Raw genomic sequence first — 26,155 nt, forward strand, 5'->3', positions numbered from 1 at the left:
AGTACACTGGGATATTACACCTCACCTGTCACCAGTATTATACCGTACACTGGGATATTACATCTCACCTGTCACCAGTATTGTACAGTACACTGGGATATTACATCTCACCTGTCACCAGTATTGTACAGTACACTGGGATATTACACCTCACCTGTCACTGTATTATACCGTACACTGGGATATAACATCTCACCTGTCACTGTATTATACCGTACACTGGGATATTACATCTCACCTGTCACCAGTATTATACAGTACACTGGGATATTACACCTCACCTGTCACCAGTATTATACCGTACACTGGGATATTACATCTCACCTGTCACCAGTATTATACCGTACACTGGGATATTACATCTCACCTGTCACCAGTATTGTACAGTACACTGGGATATTACATCTCACCTGTCACCAGTATTGTACAGTACACTGGGATATTACATCTCACCTGTCACCAGTATTATACCGTACACTGGGATATTACATCTCACCTGTCACCAGTATTATACCGTACACTGGGATATTACACCTCACCTGTCACCAGTATTGTACAGTACACTGGGATATTACACCTCACCTGTCACCAGTATTGTACAGTACACTGGGATATTACACCTCACCTGTCACCAGTATTGTACAGTACACTGGGATATTACACCTCGCCTGTCACTGTATTATTCCGTACACTGGGATATTACATCTCACCTGTCACCAGTATTATACCGTACACTGGGATATTACACCTCACCTGTCACCAGTATTATACCGTACACTGGGATATTACACCTCACCTGTCACCAGTATTATACCGTACACTGGGATATTACATCTCACCTGTCACCTGTATTATACCGTACACTGGGATATTACACCTCACCTGTCACCTGTATTATACCGTACACTGGGATATTACATCTCACCTGTCACCAGTATTATACCGTACACTGGGATATTACATCTCACCTGTCACCAGTATTATACCGTACACTGGGATGTTACATCTCACCTGTCACCAGTATTGTACAGTACACTGGGATATTACACCTCACCTGTCACCAGTATTGTACAGTACACTGGGATATTACACCTCACCTGTCACTGTATTATTCCGTACACTGGGATATTACATCTCACCTGTCACCTGTATTATACCGTACACTGGGATATTACACCTCACCTGTCACCAGTATTATACCGTACACTGGGATATTACATCTCACCTGTCACCAGTATTGTACAGTACACTGGGATATTACACCTCACCTGTCACCAGTATTATACCGTACACTGGGATATTACATCTCACCTGTCACCTGTATTATACCGTACACTGGGATATTACACCTCACCTGTCACCTGTATTATACCGTACACTGGGATATTACATCTCACCTGTCACCAGTATTATACCGTACACTGGGATATTACATCTCACCTGTCACCAGTATTATACCGTACACTGGGATATTACACCTCACCTGTCACCTGTATTATACCGTACACTGGGATGTTACACCTCACCTGTCACCAGTATTGTACAGTACACTGGGATATTACATCTCACCTGTCACCAGTATTATACCGTACACTGGGATATTACATCTCACCTGTCACCAGTATTATACCGTACACTGGGATATTACACCTCACCTGTCACCTGTATTATACCGTACACTGGGATATTACATCTCACCTGTCACCAGTATTACACCGTACACTGGGATATTACATCTCACCTGTCACCAGTATTATACCGTACACTGGGATGTTACATCTCACCTGTCACCAGTATTATACCGTACACTGGGATATTACATCTCACCTGTCACCTGTATTATACCGTACACTGGGATATTACACCTCACCTGTCACTGTATTATTCCGTACACTGGGATATTACACCTCACCTGTCACCAGTATTGTACAGTACACTGGGATATTACACCTCACCTGTCACTGTATTATTCCGTACACTGGGATATTACATCTCACCTGTCACCAGTATTATACCGTACACTGGGATATTACACCTCACCTGTCACCAGTATTATACTGTATAGTGGGATATTACACCTCACCTGTCACCAGTATTACACCGTACACTGGGATATTACACCTCACCTGTCACCAGTATTATACCGTACACTGGGATATTACATCTCACCTGTCACCAGTATTGTACAGTACACTGGGATATTACATCTCACCTGTCACCAGTATTATACCGTACACTGGGATATTACACCTCACCTGTCACCAGTATTATACCGTACACTGGGATATTACATCTCACCTGTCACCAGTATTGTACAGTACACTGGGATATTACATCTCACCTGTCACCAGTATTATACCGTACACTGGGATATTACATCTCACCTGTCACCAGTGTTATACCGTACACTGGGATGTTACATCTCACCTGTCACCAGTATTATACCGTACACTGGGATATTACATCTCACCTGTCACCAGTATTATACCGTACACTGGGATATTACATCTCACCTGTCACCAGTGTTATACCGTACACTGGGATGTTACATCTCACCTGTCACCAGTATTGTACAGTACACTGGGATATTACACCTCACCTGTCACCAGTATTATACCGTACACTGGGATATTACACCTCACCTATCACCAGTATTACACCGTACACTGGGATATTACACCTCACCTGTCACCAGTATTGTACAGTACACTGGGATATTACACCTCACCTGTCACCAGTATTATACAGTACACTGGGATATTACACCTCACCTGTCACTGTATTGTACAGTACACTGGGATATTACATCTCACCTGTCACTGTATTATACCGTACACTGGGATATTACACCTCACCTGTCACCAGTATTGTACAGTACACTGGGATATTACACCTCACCTGTCACCAGTATTATACCGTACACTGGGATATTACATCTCACCTGTCACCAGTATTATACCGTACACTGGGATATTACACCTCACCTGTCACCAGTATTATACCGTACACTGGGATATTACACCTCACCTGTCACCAGTATTATACCGTACACTGGGATATTATACCTCACCTGTCTCTGTATTATACCGTACACTGGGATATTACATCTCACCTGTCACCTGTATTATACCGTACACTGGGATATTACATCTCACCTGTCACCAGTATTGTACAGTACACTGGGATATTACATCTCACCTGTCACCAGTATTATACCGTACACTGGGATATTACATCTCACCTGTCACCAGTATTATACCGTACACTGGGATATTACATCTCACCTGTCACCAGTATTATACCGTACACTGGGATATTACACCTCACCTGTCACCTGTATTATACCGTACACTGGGATGTTACATCTCACCTGTCACCTGTATTATACCGTACACTGGGATATTACACCTCACCTGTCACCAGTATTATACCGTACACTGGGATGTTACACCTCACCTGTCACCAGTATTGTACAGTACACTGGGATATTACACCTCACCTGTCACCAGTATTATACCCTACACTGGGATATTACACCTCACCTGTCACCAGTATTATACCGTACACTGGGATATTACACCTCACCTGTCACCAGTATTGTACAGTACACTGGGATATTACATCTCACCTGTCACCAGTATTATACCGTACACTGGGATATTACATCTCACCTGTCACCAGTATTATACCGTACACTGGGATATTACACCTCACCTGTCGCCAGTATTATACCGTACACTGGGATATTACATCTCACCTGTCACCAGTATTGTACAGTACACTGGGATATTACATCTCACCTGTAACCAGTATTGTACAGTACACTGGGATATTACACCTCACCTGTCACTGTATTATACCGTACACTGGGATATTACACCTCACCTGTCACCAGTATTATACCGTACACTGGGATATTACACCTCACCTGTCACCAGTATTATACCGTACACTGGGATATTACACCTCACCTGTCACCAGTATTATACCGTACACTGGGATATTACACCTCACCTGTCACTGTATTATTCCGTACACTGTGATATTACACCTCACCTGTCACTGTATTATACCGTACACTGGGATATCACATCTTACCTGTCTCCAGTATTATACCGTACACTGGGATATTACACCTCACCTGTCACCAGTATTATACCGTACACTGGGATATTACATCTCACCTGTCACCAGTATTGTACAGTACACTGGGATATTACATCTCACCTGTCACCAGTATTATACCGTACACTGGGATATTACATCTCACCTGTCACCAGTATTATACAGTACACTGGGATATTACATCTCACCTGTCACCAGTATTATACCGTACACTGGGATATTACATCTCACCTGTCACCAGTATTATACCGTACACTGGGATATTACACATCACCTGTCACCAGTATTATACCGTACACTGGGATATTACATCTCACCTGTCACCAGTATTATACTGTACACTGGGATATTACATCTCACCTGTCACCAGTATTATACCGTACACTGGGATATTACACCTCACCTGTCACCAGTATTATACCGTACACTGGGATATTACACATCACCTGTCACCAGTATTATACCGTACACTGGGATATTACATCTCACCTGTCACCAGTATTGTACAGTACACTGGGATATTACACCTCACCTGTCACTGTATTATACCGTACACTGGGATATTACATCTCACCTGTCACTGTATTATATCGTACACTGGGATATTACACCTCACCTGTCACCAGTATTATACCGTACACTGGGATATTACACCTCACCTGTCACCAGTATTATACCGTACACTGGGATATTACATCTCACCTGTCACCAGTATTATACCGTACACTGGGATATTACATCTCACCTGTCACCAGTATTATACTGTACACTGGGATATTACATCTCACCTGTCACCAGTATTGTACAGTATAGTGGGATATTACACCTCACCTGTCACCAGTATTATACCGTACACTGGGATGTTACATCTAACCTGTCACCTGTATTATACCGTACACTGGGATATTACACCTCACCTGTCACTGTATTGTACAGTACACTGGGATATTACATCTCACCTGTCACTGTATTATACCGTACACTGGGATATTACACCTCACCTGTCACCAGTATTGTACAGTACACTGGGATATTACACCTCACCTGTCACCAGTATTATACCGTACACTGGGATATTACATCTCACCTGTCACCAGTATTATACCGTACACTGGGATATTACACCTCACCTGTCACCAGTATTATACCGTACACTGGGATATTACACCTCACCTGTCACCAGTATTATACCGTACACTGGGATATTATACCTCACCTGTCTCTGTATTATACCGTACACTGGGATATTACATCTCACCTGTCACCTGTATTATACCGTACACTGGGATATTACATCTCACCTGTCACCAGTATTGTACAGTACACTGGGATATTACATCTCACCTGTCACCAGTATTATACCGTACACTGGGATATTACATCTCACCTGTCACCAGTATTATACCGTACACTGGGATATTACATCTCACCTGTCACCAGTATTATACCGTACACTGGGATATTACACCTCACCTGTCACCTGTATTATACCGTACACTGGGATGTTACATCTCACCTGTCACCTGTATTATACCGTACACTGGGATATTACACCTCACCTGTCACCAGTATTATACCGTACACTGGGATGTTACACCTCACCTGTCACCAGTATTGTACAGTACACTGGGATATTACACCTCACCTGTCACCAGTATTATACCCTACACTGGGATATTACACCTCACCTGTCACCAGTATTATACCGTACACTGGGATATTACACCTCACCTGTCACCAGTATTGTACAGTACACTGGGATATTACATCTCACCTGTCACCAGTATTATACCGTACACTGGGATATTACATCTCACCTGTCACCAGTATTATACCGTACACTGGGATATTACACCTCACCTGTCGCCAGTATTATACCGTACACTGGGATATTACATCTCACCTGTCACCAGTATTGTACAGTACACTGGGATATTACATCTCACCTGTAACCAGTATTGTACAGTACACTGGGATATTACACCTCACCTGTCACTGTATTATACCGTACACTGGGATATTACACCTCACCTGTCACCAGTATTATACCGTACACTGGGATATTACACCTCACCTGTCACCAGTATTATACCGTACACTGGGATATTACACCTCACCTGTCACCAGTATTATACCGTACACTGGGATATTACACCTCACCTGTCACTGTATTATTCCGTACACTGTGATATTACACCTCACCTGTCACTGTATTATACCGTACACTGGGATATCACATCTTACCTGTCTCCAGTATTATACCGTACACTGGGATATTACACCTCACCTGTCACCAGTATTATACCGTACACTGGGATATTACATCTCACCTGTCACCAGTATTGTACAGTACACTGGGATATTACATCTCACCTGTCACCAGTATTATACCGTACACTGGGATATTACATCTCACCTGTCACCAGTATTATACAGTACACTGGGATATTACATCTCACCTGTCACCAGTATTATACCGTACACTGGGATATTACATCTCACCTGTCACCAGTATTATACCGTACACTGGGATATTACACATCACCTGTCACCAGTATTATACCGTACACTGGGATATTACATCTCACCTGTCACCAGTATTATACTGTACACTGGGATATTACATCTCACCTGTCACCAGTATTATACCGTACACTGGGATATTACACCTCACCTGTCACCAGTATTATACCGTACACTGGGATATTACACATCACCTGTCACCAGTATTATACCGTACACTGGGATATTACATCTCACCTGTCACCAGTATTGTACAGTACACTGGGATATTACACCTCACCTGTCACTGTATTATACCGTACACTGGGATATTACATCTCACCTGTCACTGTATTATATCGTACACTGGGATATTACATCTCACCTGTCACCAGTATTATACCGTACACTGGGATATTACATCTCACCTGTCACCAGTATTATACTGTACACTGGGATATTACATCTCACCTGTCACCAGTATTGTACAGTATAGTGGGATATTACACCTCACCTGTCACCAGTATTATACCGTACACTGGGATGTTACATCTAACCTGTCACCTGTATTATACCGTACACTGGGATATTACACCTCACCTATCACCAGTATTATACCGTACACTGGGATATTACACCTCACCTGTCACCAGTATTGTACAGTACACTGGGATATTACACCTCACCTGTCACTGTATTATACCGTACACTGGGATATTACACCTCACCTGTCACCAGTATTATACCGTACACTGGGATATTACATCTCACCTGTCACCAGTATTGTACAGTACACTGGGATATTACACCTCACCTGTCACCTGTATTATACCGTACACTGGGATATTACATCTCACCTGTCACCAGTATTATACCGTACACTGGGATATTACATCTCACCTGTCACCAGTATTATACCGTACACTGGGATATTACACCTCACCTGTCACCAGTATTGTACAGTACACTGGGATATTACACCTCACCTGTCACCAGTATTGTACAGTACACTGGGATATTACATCTTACCTGTCACCAGTATTGTACAGTACACTGGGATATTACATCTCACCTGTCACCAGTATTATACCGTACACTGGGATATTACACCTCACCTGTCACCAGTATTATACCGTACACTGGGATATTACATCTCACCTGTCACCAGTATTGTACAGTACACTGGGATATTACACCTCACCTGTCACCAGTATTATACCGTACACTGGGATATTACACCTCACCTGTCACCAGTATTATACCGTACACTGGGATATTACACCTCACCTGTCACTGTATTATACCGTACACTGGGATATTACACCTCACCTGTCACCAGTATTATACCGTACACTGGGATATTACATCTCACCTGTCACCAGTATTGTACAGTACACTGGGATATTACACCTCACCTGTCACTGTATTATACCGTACACTGGGATATTACACCTCACCTGTCACCAGTATTATACCGTACACTGGGATATTACATCTCACCTGTCACCAGTATTGTACAGTACACTGGGATATTACACCTCACCTGTCACCAGTATTATACCGTACACTGGGATATTACATCTTACCTGTCACCAGTATTGTACAGTACACTGGGGTATTACACCTCACCTGTCACCAGTATTATACCGTACACTGGGATATTACACCTCACCTGTCAACAGTCTCACCTGTCACCAGTATTATACCGTACACTGGGATATTACATCTTACCTGTCACCAGTATTATACAGTACACTGGGGTATTACACCTCACCTGTCACCAGTATTATACCGTACACTGGGATATTACACCTCACCTGTCACCAGTATTATACCGTACACTGGGATATTACACCTCACCTGTCACCTGTATTATACCGTACACTGGGATATTACACCTCACCTGTCACCAGTATTACACCGTACACTGGGATATTACACCTCACCTATCACCAGTATTATACCGTACACTGGGATATTACACCTCACCTGTCACCTGTATTATACAGTACACTGGGATATTACACCTCACCTATCACCAGTATTATACCGTACACTGGGATATTACACCTCACCTGTCACCAGTCTCATACCGTACACTGGGATATTACACCTCACCTGTCACCAGTCTCTCACCAACACCAGTATTACACCGTACACTGGGATATTACACCTCACCTGTCACCAGTCTCAGCTGTCACCAGTATTATACCGTACACTGGGATATTACACCTCACCTGTCACCAGTCTCACCGGTCACCAGTATTATACCGTACACTGGGATATTACACCTCACCTGTCACCAGTATTACACCGTACACTGGGATATTACACCTCACCTGTCACCAGTATTACACCGTACACTGGGATATTACACCTCACCTGTCACCAGTCTCACCTGTCACCAGTATTGTACAGTACACTGGGATAATACACCTCACCTGTCACCAGTCTCAGCTGTCACCAGTATTATACCGTACACTCCTCTCTGCCTGAGGAGGTGGTGATGGTGAGTACAATAAAGGAATTCAGGAGGGGCCTGGACGTATTTCTGGAGCTTAATAATATTACAGGCTATAGCTACTAGAGAGGGGTCGTTGATCCAGGGAGTTATTCCCCTAAAGTGGAGAAAATTGGCTTCTACCTCACAGGGTTTTTTGCCTTCCTCTGGATCAACTTGCAGGATAACAGGCCGAACTGGACGGACAAATGTCTTTTTTCGGCCTTATGTACTATGTTACTATGTTACTGGGATATTACACCTCACCTGTCACCAGTATTACACCGTACACTGGGATATTACACCTCACCTGTCACCAGTATTATACCGTACACTGAGATATTACATCTCACCTGTCACCAGTTGTAACGGACCGTTTCAGCAGACAAGGGGTTAAAATCCGTTTAGGCGATATGCCCCTTTCTGAGAGACAGGCACAGCTACTGCAGAACACCAAACTCCCGAACTGGATGCAAAATAGCACTCCAAACTGGAACCTCACGAATAGCTGCTAGCAGACGAACAGGAATCAGCTTACACTCCTGGCAATCAGTCTCTAACAGCATACAGTGGATCCCCCCAATAACGAGACAAGGCTCCGTGTTGAGGGTCAAGCAGTGGTCTGAGGTGCTGGCACACCCAGCCTGGTTTTTATTACAGTTGTTGCAAATACAGGTCCGCCCACAGGGTTTTGAAATACAGCCAATCAATATGTTACAACACATACAATGTAAGTACAGCAACCAATCGTTCACGCCCCTAGGGGACCAGAAGGAAGCATGTGACACAGGACAGACATGCAGCACTGCAGGATACACAGATACAACATATCCCCACAATGCATCATGGTTTCCTCCTCTCTGCCCTGGAGACACCCGAGGAGCAATCCAATTATCTCTCAAGACAAAGGGAAATCACCAATACACATGTGGGGGCAACAGAACAGAAATCACCATTTAAACATACAATGTCACAACCCTTTTCAATACACAGACATTTAACATCCCAAAATGGCACGAATTAGACCAGGAGTTCAAGTTAGTTCAAGTCCTTTGTGAACAAATGAGGCCTGGCTGATGAGAGGGCCCATAATCCTGGGGCAAGAGGCCAGCAGCCAGGCCCCTCCAAAACCCAGTGGCGAGGTTGGTTTCGCCACACCAGTATTACACCGTATACTGGGATATTACACCTCACCTGTCACCTGTATTATACCGTACACTGGGATATTACACCTCACCTGTCACCAGTCTCACCTGTCACCAGTATTATACCGTACACTGGGATGTTACCTCTCACCTGTCACCAGTATTACACCGTACACTGGGATGTTACCTGTTACCAGTATTATACCGTACACTGGGATATTACACCTCACCTTTCACCTGTATTATACAGTACACTGGGATATTACATCTCACCTGTCACCTGTATTATACAGTACACTGGGATGTTACATCTCACCTGTCGCCTGTATTATACCGTACACTGGGATATTACACCTCACCTGTATTATACTATATACTGGGATATTACACCTCACCTGTATTATACTGTATATTAGGATATTACACCTCACCTGTATTATACTACATACTTGGATATTACACCTCACCTGTATTATACTATATACTGGGATATTACACCTCACCTGTATTATACTATATACCGGGATATTACACCTCACCTGTATTATACTATATACTGGGATATTACACCTCACCTGTATTATACTATATACTGGGATATTACACCTCACCTGTATTATACTATATACTGGGATATTACGCCTCACCTGTATTATACTATATACTGGGATATTACACCAACTGTATTATACTACATACTTGGATATTACACCTCACCTGTATTATACTGTATACTGGGATATTACACCTCACCTGTATTATACTATATACTGGGATATTACACCTCACCTGTATTATACTATATACTGGGATATTACACCTCACCTGTATTATACTGTATATTAGGATATTACACCTCACCTGTATTATACTGTACACTGCGTGCAGAATTATTAGGCAAATGAGTATTTTGACCACATCATCCTCTTTATGCATGTTGTCTTACTCCAAGCTGTATAGGCTCGAAAGCCTACTACCAATTAAGCATATTAGGTGATGTGCATCTCTGTAATGAGAAGGGGTGTGGTCTAATGACATCAACACCCTATATCAGGTGTGCATAATTATTAGGCAACTTCCTTTCCTTTGGCAAAATGGGTCAAAAGAAGGACTTGACAGGCTCAGAAAAGTCAAAAATAGTGAGATATCTTGCAGAGGGATGCAGCACTCTTAAAATGGCAAAGCTTCTGAAGCGTGATCATCGAACAATCAAGCGTTTCATTCAAAATAGTCAACAGGGTCGCAAGAAGCGTGTGGAAAAACCAAGGCGCAAAATAACTGCCCATGAACTGAGAAAAGTCAAGCGTGCAGCTGCCAAGATGCCACTTGCCACCAGTTTGGCCATATTTCAGAGCTGCAACATCACTGGAGTGCCCAAAAGCACAAGCTGTGTAATACTCAGAGACATGGCCAAGGTAAGAAAGGCTGAAAGACGACCACCACTGAACAAGACACACAAGCTGAAACGTCAAGACTGGGCCAAGAAATATCTCAAGACTGATTTTTCTAAGGTTTTATGGACTGATGAAATGAGAGTGAGTCTTGATGGGCCAGATGGATGGGCCCGTGGCTGGATTGGTAAAGGGCAGAGAGCTCCAGTCCGACTCAGACGCCAGCAAGGTGGAGGTGGAGTACTGGTTTGGGCTGGTATCATCAAAGATGAGCTTGTGGGGCCTTTTCGGGTTGAGGATGGAGTCAAGCTCAACTCCCAGTCCTACTGCCAGTTTCTGGAAGACACCTTCTTCAAGCAGTGGTACAGGAAGAAGTCTGCATCCTTCAAGAAAAACATGATTTTCATGCAGGACAATGCTCCATCACACGCGTCCAAGTACTCCACAGCGTGGCTGGCAAGAAAGGGTATAAAAGAAGAAAATCTAATGACATGGCCTCCTTGTTCACCTGATCTGAACCCCATTGAGAACCTGTGGTCCATCATCAAATGTGAGATTTACAAGGAGGGAAAACAGTACACCTCTCTGAACAGTGTCTGGGAGGCTGTGGTTGCTGCTGCACGCAATGTTGATGGTGAACAGATCAAAACACTGACAGAATCCATGGATGGCAGGCTTTTGAGTGTCCTTGCAAAGAAAGGTGGCTATATTGGTCACTGATTTGTTTTTGTTTTGTTTTTGAATGTCAGAAATGTATATTTGTGAATGTTGAGATGTTATATTGGTTTCACTGGTAAAAATAAATAATTGAAATGGGTATATATTTGTTTTTTGTTAAGTTGCCTAATAATTATGCACAGTAATAGTCACCTGCACACACAGATATCCCTCTAAAATAGCTAAAACTAAAAACAAACTGAAAACTACTTCTAAAAATATTCAGCTTTGATATTAATGAGTTTTTTGGGTTCATTGAGAACATGGTTGTTGTTCAATAATAAAATTAATCCTCAAAAATACAACTTGCCTAATAATTCTGCACTCCCTGTATGCTGGGATATTACACCTCACCTGTATTATACTGTATATTGGGATATTACACCTCACCTGTATTATACTGTATATTGGGATATTACACCTCACCTGTATTATACTATATACTGGGATATTACACCTCACCTGTATTATACTGTATATTAGGATATTACACCTCACCTGTATTATACTGTATATTGGGATATTACACCTCACCTGTATTATACTGTATATTAGGATATTACACCTCACCTGTATTATACTGTATATTAGGATATTACACCTCACCTGTATTATACTGTATATTAGGATATTACACCTCACCTGTATTATACTGTATATTAGGATATTACACCTCACCTGTATTATACTGTATATTGGGATATTACACCTCACCTGTATTATACTGTATATTAGGATATTACACCTCACCTGTATTATACTGTATATTAGGATATTACACCTCACCTGTATTATACTGTATATTAGGATATTACACCTCACCTGTATTATACTGTATACTGGGATATTACACCTCACCTGTATTATACTGTATATTGGGATATTACACCTCACCTGTATTATACTGTATATTGGGATATTACACCTCACCTGTATTATACTGTATACTGGGGTATTATACTGTATACTGGGATATTACACCTCACCTGTATTATACTGTATATTAGGATATCACACCTCACCTGTATTATACTGTATACTGGGATATTACACCTCACCTGTATTATACTGTATACTGGGGTATTATACTGTATACTGGGATATTACACCTCACCTGTATTATACTGTATATTAGGATATTACACCTCACCTGTATTATACTGTATATTAGGATATTACACCTCACCTGTATTATACTGTATATTAGGATATTACACCTCACCTGTATTATACTGTATATTAGGATATTACACCTCACCTGTATTATACTGTATATTAGGATATTACACCTCACCTGTATTATACTGTATATTAGGATATTACACCTCACCTGTATTATACTGTATATTAGGATATTACACCTCACCTGTATTATACTGTATAGTAGGATATTACACCTCACCTGTATTATACTATATACTGGGATATTACGCCTCACCTGTATTATACTATATACTGGGATATTACACCTCACCTGTATTATACTATATACTGGGATATTACACCTCAACTGTATTATACTGTATACTGGGATATTACACCTCACCTGTATTATACTATATACTGGGATATTACACCTCACCTGTATTATACTATATACTGGGATATTACTCCTCACCTGTATTATACTATATACTGGGATATTACACCTCACCTGTATTATACTGTATATTAGGATATTACACCTCACCTGTATTATACTGTATATTAGGATATTACACCTCACCTGTATTATACTGTATACTGGGATATTACACCTCACCTGTATTATACTATATACTGGGATATTACACCTCACCTGTATTATACTGTATACTGGGATATTACACCTCACCTGTATTATACTATATACTGGGATATTACACCTCACCTGTATTATACTGTATATTAGGATATTACACCTCACCTGTATTATACTGTATACTGGGATATTACACCTCACCTGTATTATACTATATACTGGGATATTACACCTCACCTGTATTATACTGTATACCGGGATATTACACCTCACCTGTATTATACTATATACTGGGATATTACACCTCACCTGTATTATACTGTATAGTAGGATATTACACCTCACCTGTATTATACTGTATACTGGGATATTACACCTCACCTGTATTATACTGTATATTAGGATATTACACCTCACCTGTATTATACTGTATACTGGGATATTACACCTCACCTGTATTATACTATATACTGGGATATTACACCTCACCTGTATTATACTGTATACTGGGATATTACACCTCACCTGTATTATACTATATACTGGGATATTACACCTCACCTGTATTATACTGTATACCGGGATATTACACCTCACCTGTATTATACTATATACTGGGATATTACACCTCACCTGTATTATACTGTATAGTAGGATATTACACCTCACCTGTATTATACTGTATACTGGGATATTACACCTCACCTGTATAATACTACATACTGGGATATTACACCTCACCTGTATTATACTGTATATTGGGATATTACACCTCATCTGTATTATACTATATACTGGGATATTACACCTCACCTGTATTATACTGTATATTAGGATATTACACCTCACCTGTATTATACTGTATATTAGGATATCACACCTCACCTGTATTATACTGTATACTGGGATATTACACCTCACCTGTATTATACTGTATACTGGGGTATTATACTGTATACTGGGATATTACACCTCACCTGTATTATACTGTATATTAGGATATTACACCTCACCTGTATTATACTGTATATTAGGATATTACACCTCACCTGTATTATACTGTATATTAGGATATCACACCTCACCTGTATTATACTATATACTGGGATATTACACCTCACCTGTATTATACTGTATACTGGGATATTACGCCTCACCTGTATTATACTGTATATTAGGATATTACACCTCACCTGTATTATACTGTATATTGGGATATTACACCTCACCTGTATTATACTGTATAGTAGGATATTACACCTCACCTGTATTATACTATATATTAGGATATTACACCTCACCTGTATTATACTGTATATTAGGATATTACACCTCAACTGTATTATACTGTATACTGGGATATTACACCTCACCTGTATTATACTGTATAGTAGGATATTACACCTCACCTGTATTATACTATACACTGGGATATTACACCTCACCTGTATTATACTGTATATTAGGATATTACACCTCACCTGTATTATACTGTATACTGGGATATTACGCCTCACCTGTATTATACTGTATATTAGGATATTACACCTCACCTGTATTATACTGTATATTGGGATATTACACCTCACCTGTATTATACTGTATACTGGGATATTACACCTCACCTGTATTATACTGTATATTAGGATATTACACCTCACCTGTATTATACTGTATACTGGGATATTACACCTCACCTGTATTATACTGTATACTGGGATATTACGCCTCACCTGTATTATACTGTATATTAGGATATTACACCTCACCTGTATTATACTGTATATTAGGATATTACACCTCACCTGTATTATACTGTATACTGGGATATTACACCTCATCTGTATTATACTGTATACTGGGATATTACGCCTCACCTGTATTATACTGTATATTAGGATATTACACCTCACCTGTATTATACTGTATATTAGGATATTACACCTCACCTGTATTATACTGTATACTGGGATATTACACCTCACCTGTATTATACTGTATACTGGGATATTACACCTCACTTGTATTATACTGTATACTGGGATATTACACCTCACCTGTATTATACTGTATACTGGGATATTACGCCTCACCTGTATTATACTGTATATTAGGATATTACACCTCACCTGTATTATACTGTATATTAGGATATCACACCTCACCTGTATTATACTATATACTGGGATATTGCACCTCACCTGTATTATACTATATACTGGGATATTACACCTCACCTGTATTATACTGTATATTAGGATATTACACCTCACCTGTATTATACTTTATACTGGGATATTACACCTCACCTGTATTATACTATACACTGGGATATTACACCTCACCTGTATTATACTGTATATTAGGATATTACACCTCACCTGTATTATACTGTATACTGGGATATTACGCCTCACCTGTATTATACTGTATACTGGGATCTTACACCTCACCTGTATTATACTATATACTGGGATATTACACCTCACCTGTATTATACTATATACTGGGATATTACACCTCACCTGTATTATACTATATACTGGGATATTACACCTCACCTGTATTATACTATATACTGGGATATTACACCTCAACTGTATTATACTGTATATTAGGATATTACACCTCACCTGTATTATACTGTATAGTAGGATATTACACCTCACCTGTATTATACTGTATATTGGGATATTACACCTCACCTGTATTATACTGTATATTGGGATATTGCACCTCACCCGTTATGATTCTGATCACCTTGTACTGTAAGTAGTTTTACATTGAACACTTCAGATAAGGATTTATTGGACCTGACCTTTCTCAATATTCACCCCTTTGAATACAGGTCCTCTGGCCATACATCCTGTTTACAGATAGTCCGCCTACCTACCTGCATTCCCAATTAGACCTCTAACCTAATCCAGACCCTTCTCTGTGTCCCATGCACGTACTGTTGGTGTCCGGCAGTCATGCATGCTCCTCCCTTCTGGCCTGAGGACCCGCTGAGGTCCTGTGAACATTTGCAGGTCCTTCTGCAGGTCCTCCTGAATAAAGTAGAAAGCAGCTTCAGCCACAGTCGCTGCTGGACCTCTTTGGCCGGGGATGATTCTACAATCCCCTGGGTGGTCTGGGAGCCTGTGTGGATTGGTTGAGGCAGTGCCCGGGTGTCTGTCATGTATTAATTGTCTGCTGGAATCAATTAGATTGTTTAGAGAAGTTAATTGAATGTGTTAATGATGCTGGTTAATGGCTGCTCCGGTGAAGGCTCCTGTGAGCCGGAGATGAGATGCGCTAATTACTGTCTGGCTGATTGGAGCTTTCCTCTCATTACTGGAGAGAACTTTTCACTGTTTTGCCCCTGACTTGTATGTGACTGTGCAGTGGTGGGCAGCGCTCGGCCACGTTGTGCCGCCCACCCCTGACACGTTGTGCCGCCCCCCCTGACACGTATGTTCTGTGTCTGACAGGATTACATGCAGAACATCCATGGCAAACAGATTGATTTGCTGCGAACAACGGTGAAGGTTCCTGGGAAGAGGCCTCCTCGAGCGTCCAGCGGAGCCCCCGGCGGCCAGCTGCCCGGCCAGACAGGTAATGGCTGCTGCGCGCCACCTGCGCCCTTCATTCGCCCCTCCTCGGACCCTTGCACTGCCATGATGCAATGCTTTCTTCTGACGACTCCTCCGTGGCTCCTGAGGAGTGTAGTCCCTTCATGGGACAGTCTGCTAACGGTGTTCCTGGGGTGGTCAGGCGGCAGGCTGTGCCACCCCCCTCCCCCGCTCTGTGATGCAGGATGTTCTCAGCTCGTTATGTCTCTTCCTGTAATTACATTACCCGCCGCTTTATGCAGAATTATTCTCCCAGGACTAATTGATGGCGCATGTTTAATTCATTAATCATTAGCATCAAATTCGACAATTACCCAGGCGCTGATTGTACGATGTGGAGTATAATGAGGCCCCATTACCTGACAGCCGCGCCGCCCTCCCCCGTGTTTGTGCCGCAGCCATTTATATCCTGTATAATGTACTGATGCCCATTTAACCCCGTGCGCTGGTGCCTGGAGCACCGCTTCTCCGGGGCCTCCTCTGTACGCTCCACCAGATTCCCATCACTTCACTCCACAGATAACCCCTCCCACTATTCGTATGACTCCACCCATTACACCGCTGTGCATCACAACACTTCACCTAACCCCTCCCACTATTCATATAACTCCACCCATTACACCACTGTGCACCACAACACTTCACCTAACCCCTCCCACTATTCATATTACTCCACCCATTACACCGCTGTGCACCACAACACTTCATCTAACCCCTCCCACTATTCATATTACTCCACCCATTACACCGCTGTGCACCACAACACTTCATCTAACCCTTACCACTATTCATATAACTCCACCCATTACACCACTGTGCACCACAACACTTCACCTTACCCCTCCCACTATTCATATAACTCCACCCATTACACCACTGTGCACCACAACACTTCACCTAACCCCTCCCACTATTCATATTACTCCACCCATTACACCGCTGTGCACCACAACACTTCATCTAACCCTTACCACTATTCATATAACTCCACCCATTACACCACTGTGCACCACAACACTTCACCTTACCCCTCCCACTATTCATATAACTCCACCCATTACACCACTGTGCACCACAACACTTCACCTAACCCCTCCCACTATTCATATTACTCCACCCATTACACCACTGTGTCTCAGAACATTCACCTACCCCCTCCCACTATTCCATGAAACTCCACCCATTACACCGCTGTGTCTCAGAACATTCACCTAACCCCTCCCACTATTCATATTACTCCACCCATTACACCACTGTGTCTCAGAACATTCACCTACCCCCTCCCACTATTCCATGTAACTCCACCCATTACACCGCTGTGTCTCAGAACATTCACCTAACCCCTCCCACTATTGAATGTAACTCCGCCCATTACACCATTGTGCGCCAGAACACTTCACCTAACCCCTCCCACTATTCATTTAACTCCACCTATTACACTGCTGTGCGTCAGAACACTTCACCTAACCCCTCCCACTATTCCATGTAACTCCACCCATTACACCGCTGTGTCTCAGAACACTTCACCTAACCCCTCCCACTATTCAATGTAACTCCGCCCATTACACCCATGTGCTTCAGAACACCACCTAACCCCTCCCACTATTTATATAACCCCACCCATTACTCCTTCCGGTACCCCACATTCCTCCTCTCGGCGCCCCGCATTCCTCCTCCCGGCGCCCCGTATTCCTCCTCTCGGCGCCCCGCATTCCTCCTCTCGGCGCCCCGCATTCCTCCTCCCGGCGCCCCGCATTCCTCCTCTCGGCGCCCCGCATTCCTCCTCTCGGCGCCCCGCATTCCTCCTCTCGGCGCCCCGCATTCCTCCTCTCGGCGCCCCGCATTCCTCCTCCTGGCGCCCCGCATTCCTCCTCCCGACGCCCCGCATTCCTCCACCTGGTGCCCCGCATTCCTCCTCCCGACGCCACGCATAATTCATGCATCTTGTAGCGGTGTGCTCTTGTTGTAGGTCTCTTTGTGCCGTGTCTGTTGGTCACACGTGTTGTAGTCGGGGTCGCCCTTTGCTTACATGTTGCGGGGCCCTGACAGGTAGAGATGTTCTGCTGCCTACTGGTCCCGGACGTGTTCCTGGTGGGGTCCTCCATAGACGACATGTCTGTACATTACCTTCTAGGAGCCGCACTCTCCTCCTCGGAGCGCTCTCTCAGCGGCCTCAGCCTCTCAACATTTAGTGGAAAGAGCGATGGGGTCAGCCTGGCCCAGAGATCCTATTCTGTCTGTAGTGGGGAGCAGTGGGGCGACACGTCAACAGGTGAGATGTCGCCCGAGATCAGAGGCCTCCATCCTGTCACATCTTACCCGTCTGTCTCTCTCGCTTTTCCCTGTCTCATGCTCTCTTTTGCTCTCTCGCTCTCCTTTTCTCTCCTCCTCTCTCTTAGGCCTCTTGCACACGACCGTATGCCCTCCGAGATACACGGTCCGTGAGCGGGCGATATGTCCCAGAGCGGCATAGATCGCGCACACGGGAGCGCACAGCACCATAGATTACAATGATGCTGTGCACGTCGGACCGCCCGCGGGGCTATTGTCTCGCACTCATATGATCACATGTATCATTGTAATCTATGGTGCTGTGCGCTCCCGTGTGCGCGATCTATGCCGCTCTGGGACATATCGCCCGCTCACGGACCGTGTATCTCAGAGGACATAGATCGGGAGCGCACAGCACCATAGATTACAATGATGCTGTGCACGTCGGACCGCCCGCGGGGCTATTGTCTCGCACTCATATGATTATATGTATCATTGTAATCTATGGTGCTGTGCGCCTCTGTGTGCACGATCTACAGTCAGGTCCATAAATATTGGGACATGGACACAATCCTAACATTTTTGGCTCTATACACCACCACAATGGATTTGAAATGAAACGGACAAGATGTGCTTTACCTGCAGACTGTCAGCTGTAATCTGAGGTATTTACATCCAAATCAGGTGAACGGTGCAGGAATTACAGCAGTTTGCATATGTGCCTCCCACTTGTTAAGGGACCAAAAGTAATGGGACAATTGTCTTCTCGGCTGTCCCATGGCCAGGTGTGTGTTATTCCCTCATTATCCCAATTACAATGAGCAGATACAAGGTCCAGAGGTCATTTCCAGTCTGCTATTTGCATTTGGAATCTGTTGCTGTCAACTCTCAAGATGAGATCCAAAGAGCTGTCACTATCAGTGAAGCCATCATTAGGCTGAAAAAACACAACAAACCCATCAGAGAGATAGCAAAAACATTAGGCCTGGCCCAAAACAACTGTTTGGAACATTCTTAAAAAGAAGGAACGCACCGGTGAGCTCAGCAACACCAAAAGACCGGGAAGACCACGGAAAACAACTGTGGTGGATGAGTGAAGAATTCTTTCCCTGGTGAAGAAAACCCCCTTCACAACAGTTGGCCATATCAAGAACACTCTCCAGGAGGTAGGTGTATGTGTGTCCAAGTCAACAATCAAGAGAAGACTTCACCAGAGTGAATACAGAGGGTTCACCACAAGATGGAAACCATTGGTGAGCCTCAAACAGGAAGGACAGATTAGAGTTTACCAAACGACATCTAAAAAAGCCTTCACAGTTCTGGAACAACATCCTATGGACAGATGAGACCAAGACCAACTTGTACCAGAGTGATGGGAAGAGAAGAGTATGGAGAAGGAAAGGAACTGCTCATGATCCCAAGCATACCACCTCACCAGTGAAGCATGGTGGTGGTAGTGTCATGGCGTGGGCATGTATGGCTGCCAATGGAACTGCTTCTCTTGTATTTATTGATGATGTGACTGCTGACAAAAGCAGCAGGATGAATTCTGAAGGGTTTCGGGCAATATTATCTGCTCATATTCAGCCAAATGCTTCAGAACTCATTGGACGGCGCTTCACAGTTCAGATGGACAATGACCCAAAGCATACTGCAAAAGCAACCAAAGAGTTTAAGGGAAAGAAGTGGAATGTTCTGCAATGGCCGAGTCAATCACCGGACCTGAATCCGATTGAGCATTTCACTTGCTGAAGACAAAACTGAAGGGAAAATGCCCCAAGAACAAGCAGGAACTGAAGACAGTTGCAGTAGAGGCCGGGCAGAGCATCACCAGGGATGAGACCAGCGTCTGGGGATGTCTATGCGTTCCAGACTTCAGGCTGTAATTGACTGCAAAGGATTTGTAACCAAGTATTAAAAAGTGAGAGTTTGATTTATGATTATTATTCTGTCCCATTACTTCTGGTCCCTTAACAAGTGGGAGGCACATATGTAACTGCTGTAATTCCTGCACCGTTCACCTGATCTGGATGTAAATACCTCAAATTACAGCTGACAGTCTGCAGGTAAAGCACATCGTGTCCGTTTCATTCCACATCCATTGTGGTGGTGTATAGAGCCAAAAATGTCAGAGTTGTGTCCATGTCCCAATATTTATGGACCTGACTGTATGCCGCTCTGGGACATATCGCCCGCTCACGGACCGTGTATCTCGGAGGACATACGGTCGCGTGCAAGAGGCCTTAGTGTTTGGTCATCTCCACAGACATGCGGTGGATTGGATAGCTCTGCTGCTGTCTTTAGACCGCTCATGGTTTTGGCTCGCAATCACTGGCTGTCTCTTTCTCTCTTATCGCACTCTTTATCCCCAGTCCTCAGATTTCTACCTTTTAAACACCACATTCACAAAGGTGTTTGTCTGAGTGCAGTTTCTACACCGCGTTCTGAAGAGATCTCAGCTGTGCGCCTGTCTTCTCTTTCCTGCACTCTCTTTTTCTGTCTCTCTGTTGCTTTCTTTCACTCTTTCTGTCTTTGTCTCTTTTTGTCACTTTCTTTCTTTGTCTCTCTCTTCCTCTCTTTCTGTCGCTTTATTTATTTTTCAGTCTTTATGTCCCGTTCTTTCTTTCTTTCTTTCGTTCTGTCTCTTTCTTTATCTTTTTTTTCTTTCTCTCTCCCTTTCTTTCTGTCTTTCTTTCTGTTTCTTTCTTTTCTCTCTCTTGTTTTTTCTTCTTTCTTTCTTTCTCTCGTTCTTTGTTTTTCTGTCTCTTTTTCTGTGTTTCTTTATCTCGTATTTCTCTTATTCTTCCTTCCTATTTTTCTTGTTCTCTATTTCTCTCTTTTTCTGTCCCTCTCACTTTCTCATTTTTTTCTCTATTTATTCCACTTTCATTCTTTCTCTTTCTATTTCTCCCTCTATATATCATCTTTCTTTCCTTTCGTCTCCCTCTCTCTCTCCCCCTTTCTCTCTCTGTCTCTCTTTCTTTCCTTTCTCTCTCCCCCTTTCTCTCTTTCCTTTCTCTTTCGCTCTTCTCTCTCCGCCTTTCTCTCTCTTTCTCTTTCTCTCCCCCTTTCTCTCTCTTCCTCTCTCCCCCTTTCTCTCTTCCTCTCTGTCCCCCTTTCTCTGTCCCCCTTTCTCTGTCCCCTCCTTTCTCTCTCGCTCTTCTCTCTCCCTCTTTCTCTCTTTCTCTCCCCCTTTCTTTCTCTCTTTCTCTCCCCCTTTCTTTCTCTCTCTTCCTCTCTCCGCCTTTCTCTCTCTTCCTCTCTCCCCCTTTCTCTCTCTTCCTCTCTCCCCCTTTCTCTCTCTTCCTCTCTCCCCCTTTCTCTCTCTTCCTCTCTCCCCCTTTCTCTCTCTTCCTCTCTCCGCCTTTCTCTCTCTTCCTCTCTCCCCCTTTCTCTCTCTTCCTCTCTCCCCCTTTCTCTCTCTTCCTCTCTCCCCCTTTCTCTCTCTCTCTCTTCCTCTCTCCGCCTTTCTCTCTCTCTCTCTTCCTCTCTCCGCCTTTCTCTCTCTTCCTCTCTCCCCCTTTCTCTCTCTTCCTCTCTCCCCCTTTCTCTCTCTTCCTCTCCCCCTTTCTCTCTCTTCCTCTCTCCCCCTTTCTCTCTCTTCCTCTCTCCCCCTTTCTCTCTCTTCCTCTCTCCCCCTTTCTCTCTCTTCCTCTCTCCCCCTTTCTCTCTCTCCCTCTCTCCCCCTTTCTCTCTCTTCCTCTCTCCCCCTTTCTCTCTCTTCCTCTCTCCCCCTTTCTCTCTCTCTCTCTCTTCCTCTCTCCCCCTTTCTCTCTCTCTCTCTTCCTCTCCCCCCCTTTCTCTCTCTCTCTCTCTCTTCCTCTCTCCCCCTTTCTCTCTCTTCCTCTCTCCCCCTTTCTCTCTCTCTCTCTCTTCCTCTCTCCCCCTTTCTCTCTCTCTCTCTCTCTTCCTCTCTCCCCCTTTCTCTCTCTTCCTCTCTCCCCCTTTCTCTCTCTTCCTCTCTCCCCCTTTCTCTCTCTTCCTCTCTCCCCCTTTCTCTCTCTTCCTCTCTCCCCCTTTCTCTCTTCCTCTCTCCGCCTTTCTCTCTCTTCCTCTCTCCGCCTTTCTCTCACCCCCTTTCTCTCTCTTCCTCTCACCCCCTTTCTCTCTCTTCCTCTCACCCCCTTTCTCTCTCTTCCTCTCTCCCCCTTTCTCTCTCTTCCTCTCTCCCCCTTTCTCTCTCTTCCTCTCTCCCCCTTTCTCTCTCTTCCTCTCTCCCCCTTTCTCTCTCTTCCTCTCTCCCCCTTTCTCTCTCTTCCTCTCTCCCCCTTTCTCTCTCTTCCTCTCTCCCCCTTTCTCTCTCTTCCTCTCTCCCCCTTTCTCTCTCTTCCTCTCTCCCCCTTTCTCTCTCTTCCTCTCTCCGCCTTTCTCTCTCTTCCTCTCTCCGCCTTTCTCTCTCTTCCTCTCTCCGCCTTTCTCTCTCTTCCTCTCTCCGCCTTTCTCTCTCTTCCTCTCTCCGCCTTTCTCTCTCTTTCTCTCTCCCCCTTCTCTCTCTCCCCCTTTCTCTCTCTTCCTCTCTCCGCCTTTCTCTCTCTTCCTCTCTCCCCCTTTCTCTCTCTTCCTCTCTCCCCCTTTCTCTCTCTTCCTCTCTCCCCCTTTCTCTCTCTTCCTCTCTCCCCCTTTCTCTCTCTTCCTCTCTCCCCCTTTCTCTCTCTTCCTCTCTCCCCCTTTCTCTCTCTTCCTCTCTCCCCCTTTCTCTCTCTTCCTCTCTCCCCCTTTCTCTCTCTTCCTCTCTCCCCCTTTCTCTCTCTTTCTCTCTCTTACTCTCTCCTCCTTTCTCTCTCTTCCTCTCTCCGCCTTTCTCTCTCTTCCTCTCTCCGCCTTTCTCTCTCTTCCTCTCTCCGCCTTTCTCTCTTTCTCTCTCTCTTTCTCTCTCCCCCTTTCTCTCTCTCTTCAAATTCAAATTCAAATTCAAAAAGCTTTATTGGCAGGACCAGATACATGTTAGCATTGCCAAAGCAGTTGAGTTTGCATAGGAAAAGGGGAAGGGGGTAATATAAAGGGGAAGGGGGTAATATAAAGGGGAATGGACATAAGTCTTTGAGAGTCCTCAGTTTCTCATGTCCCTCTCAGTCTGTGACACGCTGTCACATATTGGGCAGCTCTCTTCACCATTGGGGGAATGGACATAAGTCTTTGAGAGTCCTCAGTTTCTCATGTCCCTCTCAGTCTGTGACACGCTGTCACATATTGGGCAGCTCTCTTCACCATTGGCTCCTCTTCTCCCAGTAGAATTTGGAGTTTCCTCTTCTCTTCTGTAGAATTGAAGTCCGGGATGAGAGCGGAGAGTCTCTGGAAGTGAGTGTCCCTCAGCGCTGAGTACTTGGGGCAATGTAGCAGGAAGTGTTCCTCATCCTCCGGGACCCCCTGGTCACATTGCTGGCACAGTCTCCTCTCTCTGGGCTTGTAGGTTTGTCTGTGCCGCCCTACTTCCATCTCCAGGCTGTGGGCGCTCAGTCTGTACAGGCTCATTGTCTGTCTGTCTTTGGGGTCTTGTAGCACCTCCAGGTACGGGGCCAGTTTGTAGTCTCTCTGCAGTGACTGGTAAATCAATAGTTTTTTGGAGTTTGTTATTTCGTATCTCCATTCTCCAACATGTTTTACTTTGGAGTTATAAATTATGATTTTTATTTGAGATTTTGTCAGGCCGCATTGTTGAGAGTTTTGGGGAGACAAGGTGTTGATAAGTTGATGCAGGCCACACGGCTTGGACTGGTTCTTACTGTCCAGTAAGGCTTTATGGTGGTAGGAGTTGGGACTGCTGTTTTGTAGGTGGTCCCAGTATGATAACGCCCTCTTCTGTACTGCGAGAAGTAAGGGAAATCTGCCCAACTCGGACCGGCAAGCACTGTTGGAGGTGCTCCGATGGACTTGGAGGAGGTGCTTGCAAAATTCCAGATGGAATGTTTCTGTTGGGCTGGGGTCCCATTTGGATGGGTCTGGGTAGGTGACAGGACCCCAAACTTCACTGCCATAAAGAAGAATTGGGGCGATGACGCTGTCAAATATTCTGAGCCAGACTCTCACGGGTGGTTTTAGGTGGTACAGCCGTCTCCTGATGGCATAGTAGGCTCTGCGTGCCTTGTCTTTTAGTGCCTCTATGGCTGGCTCTCCCCCTTTCTCTCTCTCTCTCTCTTCCTCTCTCCCCCTTT

At 44.0% G+C, this 26,155-nt stretch overlaps 1 protein-coding gene across 4 annotated transcripts in view; it reads left to right on the plus strand.

Annotated features, from left to right (window-relative positions):
• AGAP3 (ArfGAP with GTPase domain, ankyrin repeat and PH domain 3) overlaps positions 1-26,155 on the plus strand; it is a 206,017-nt gene that overhangs the window by 139,316 nt on the left and 40,546 nt on the right. For 3 of the 4 annotated variants that reach the window (XM_040431801.1, XM_040431799.1, XM_040431798.1), the window contains exons 11-12: positions 17,592-17,715; positions 19,867-20,004. In XM_040431801.1, coding sequence (XP_040287735.1) covers positions 17,592-17,715; positions 19,867-20,004 — 262 coding nt within the window. The remainder of the gene's footprint in view (positions 1-17,591; positions 17,716-19,866; positions 20,005-26,155) is intronic. The other variant, XM_040431800.1, reaches the window with a different exon arrangement.

This window comes from Bufo bufo, chromosome 5 (assembly GCF_905171765.1).
Source record: "Bufo bufo chromosome 5, aBufBuf1.1, whole genome shotgun sequence".
NCBI lineage: Eukaryota > Metazoa > Chordata > Amphibia > Anura > Bufonidae > Bufo > Bufo bufo.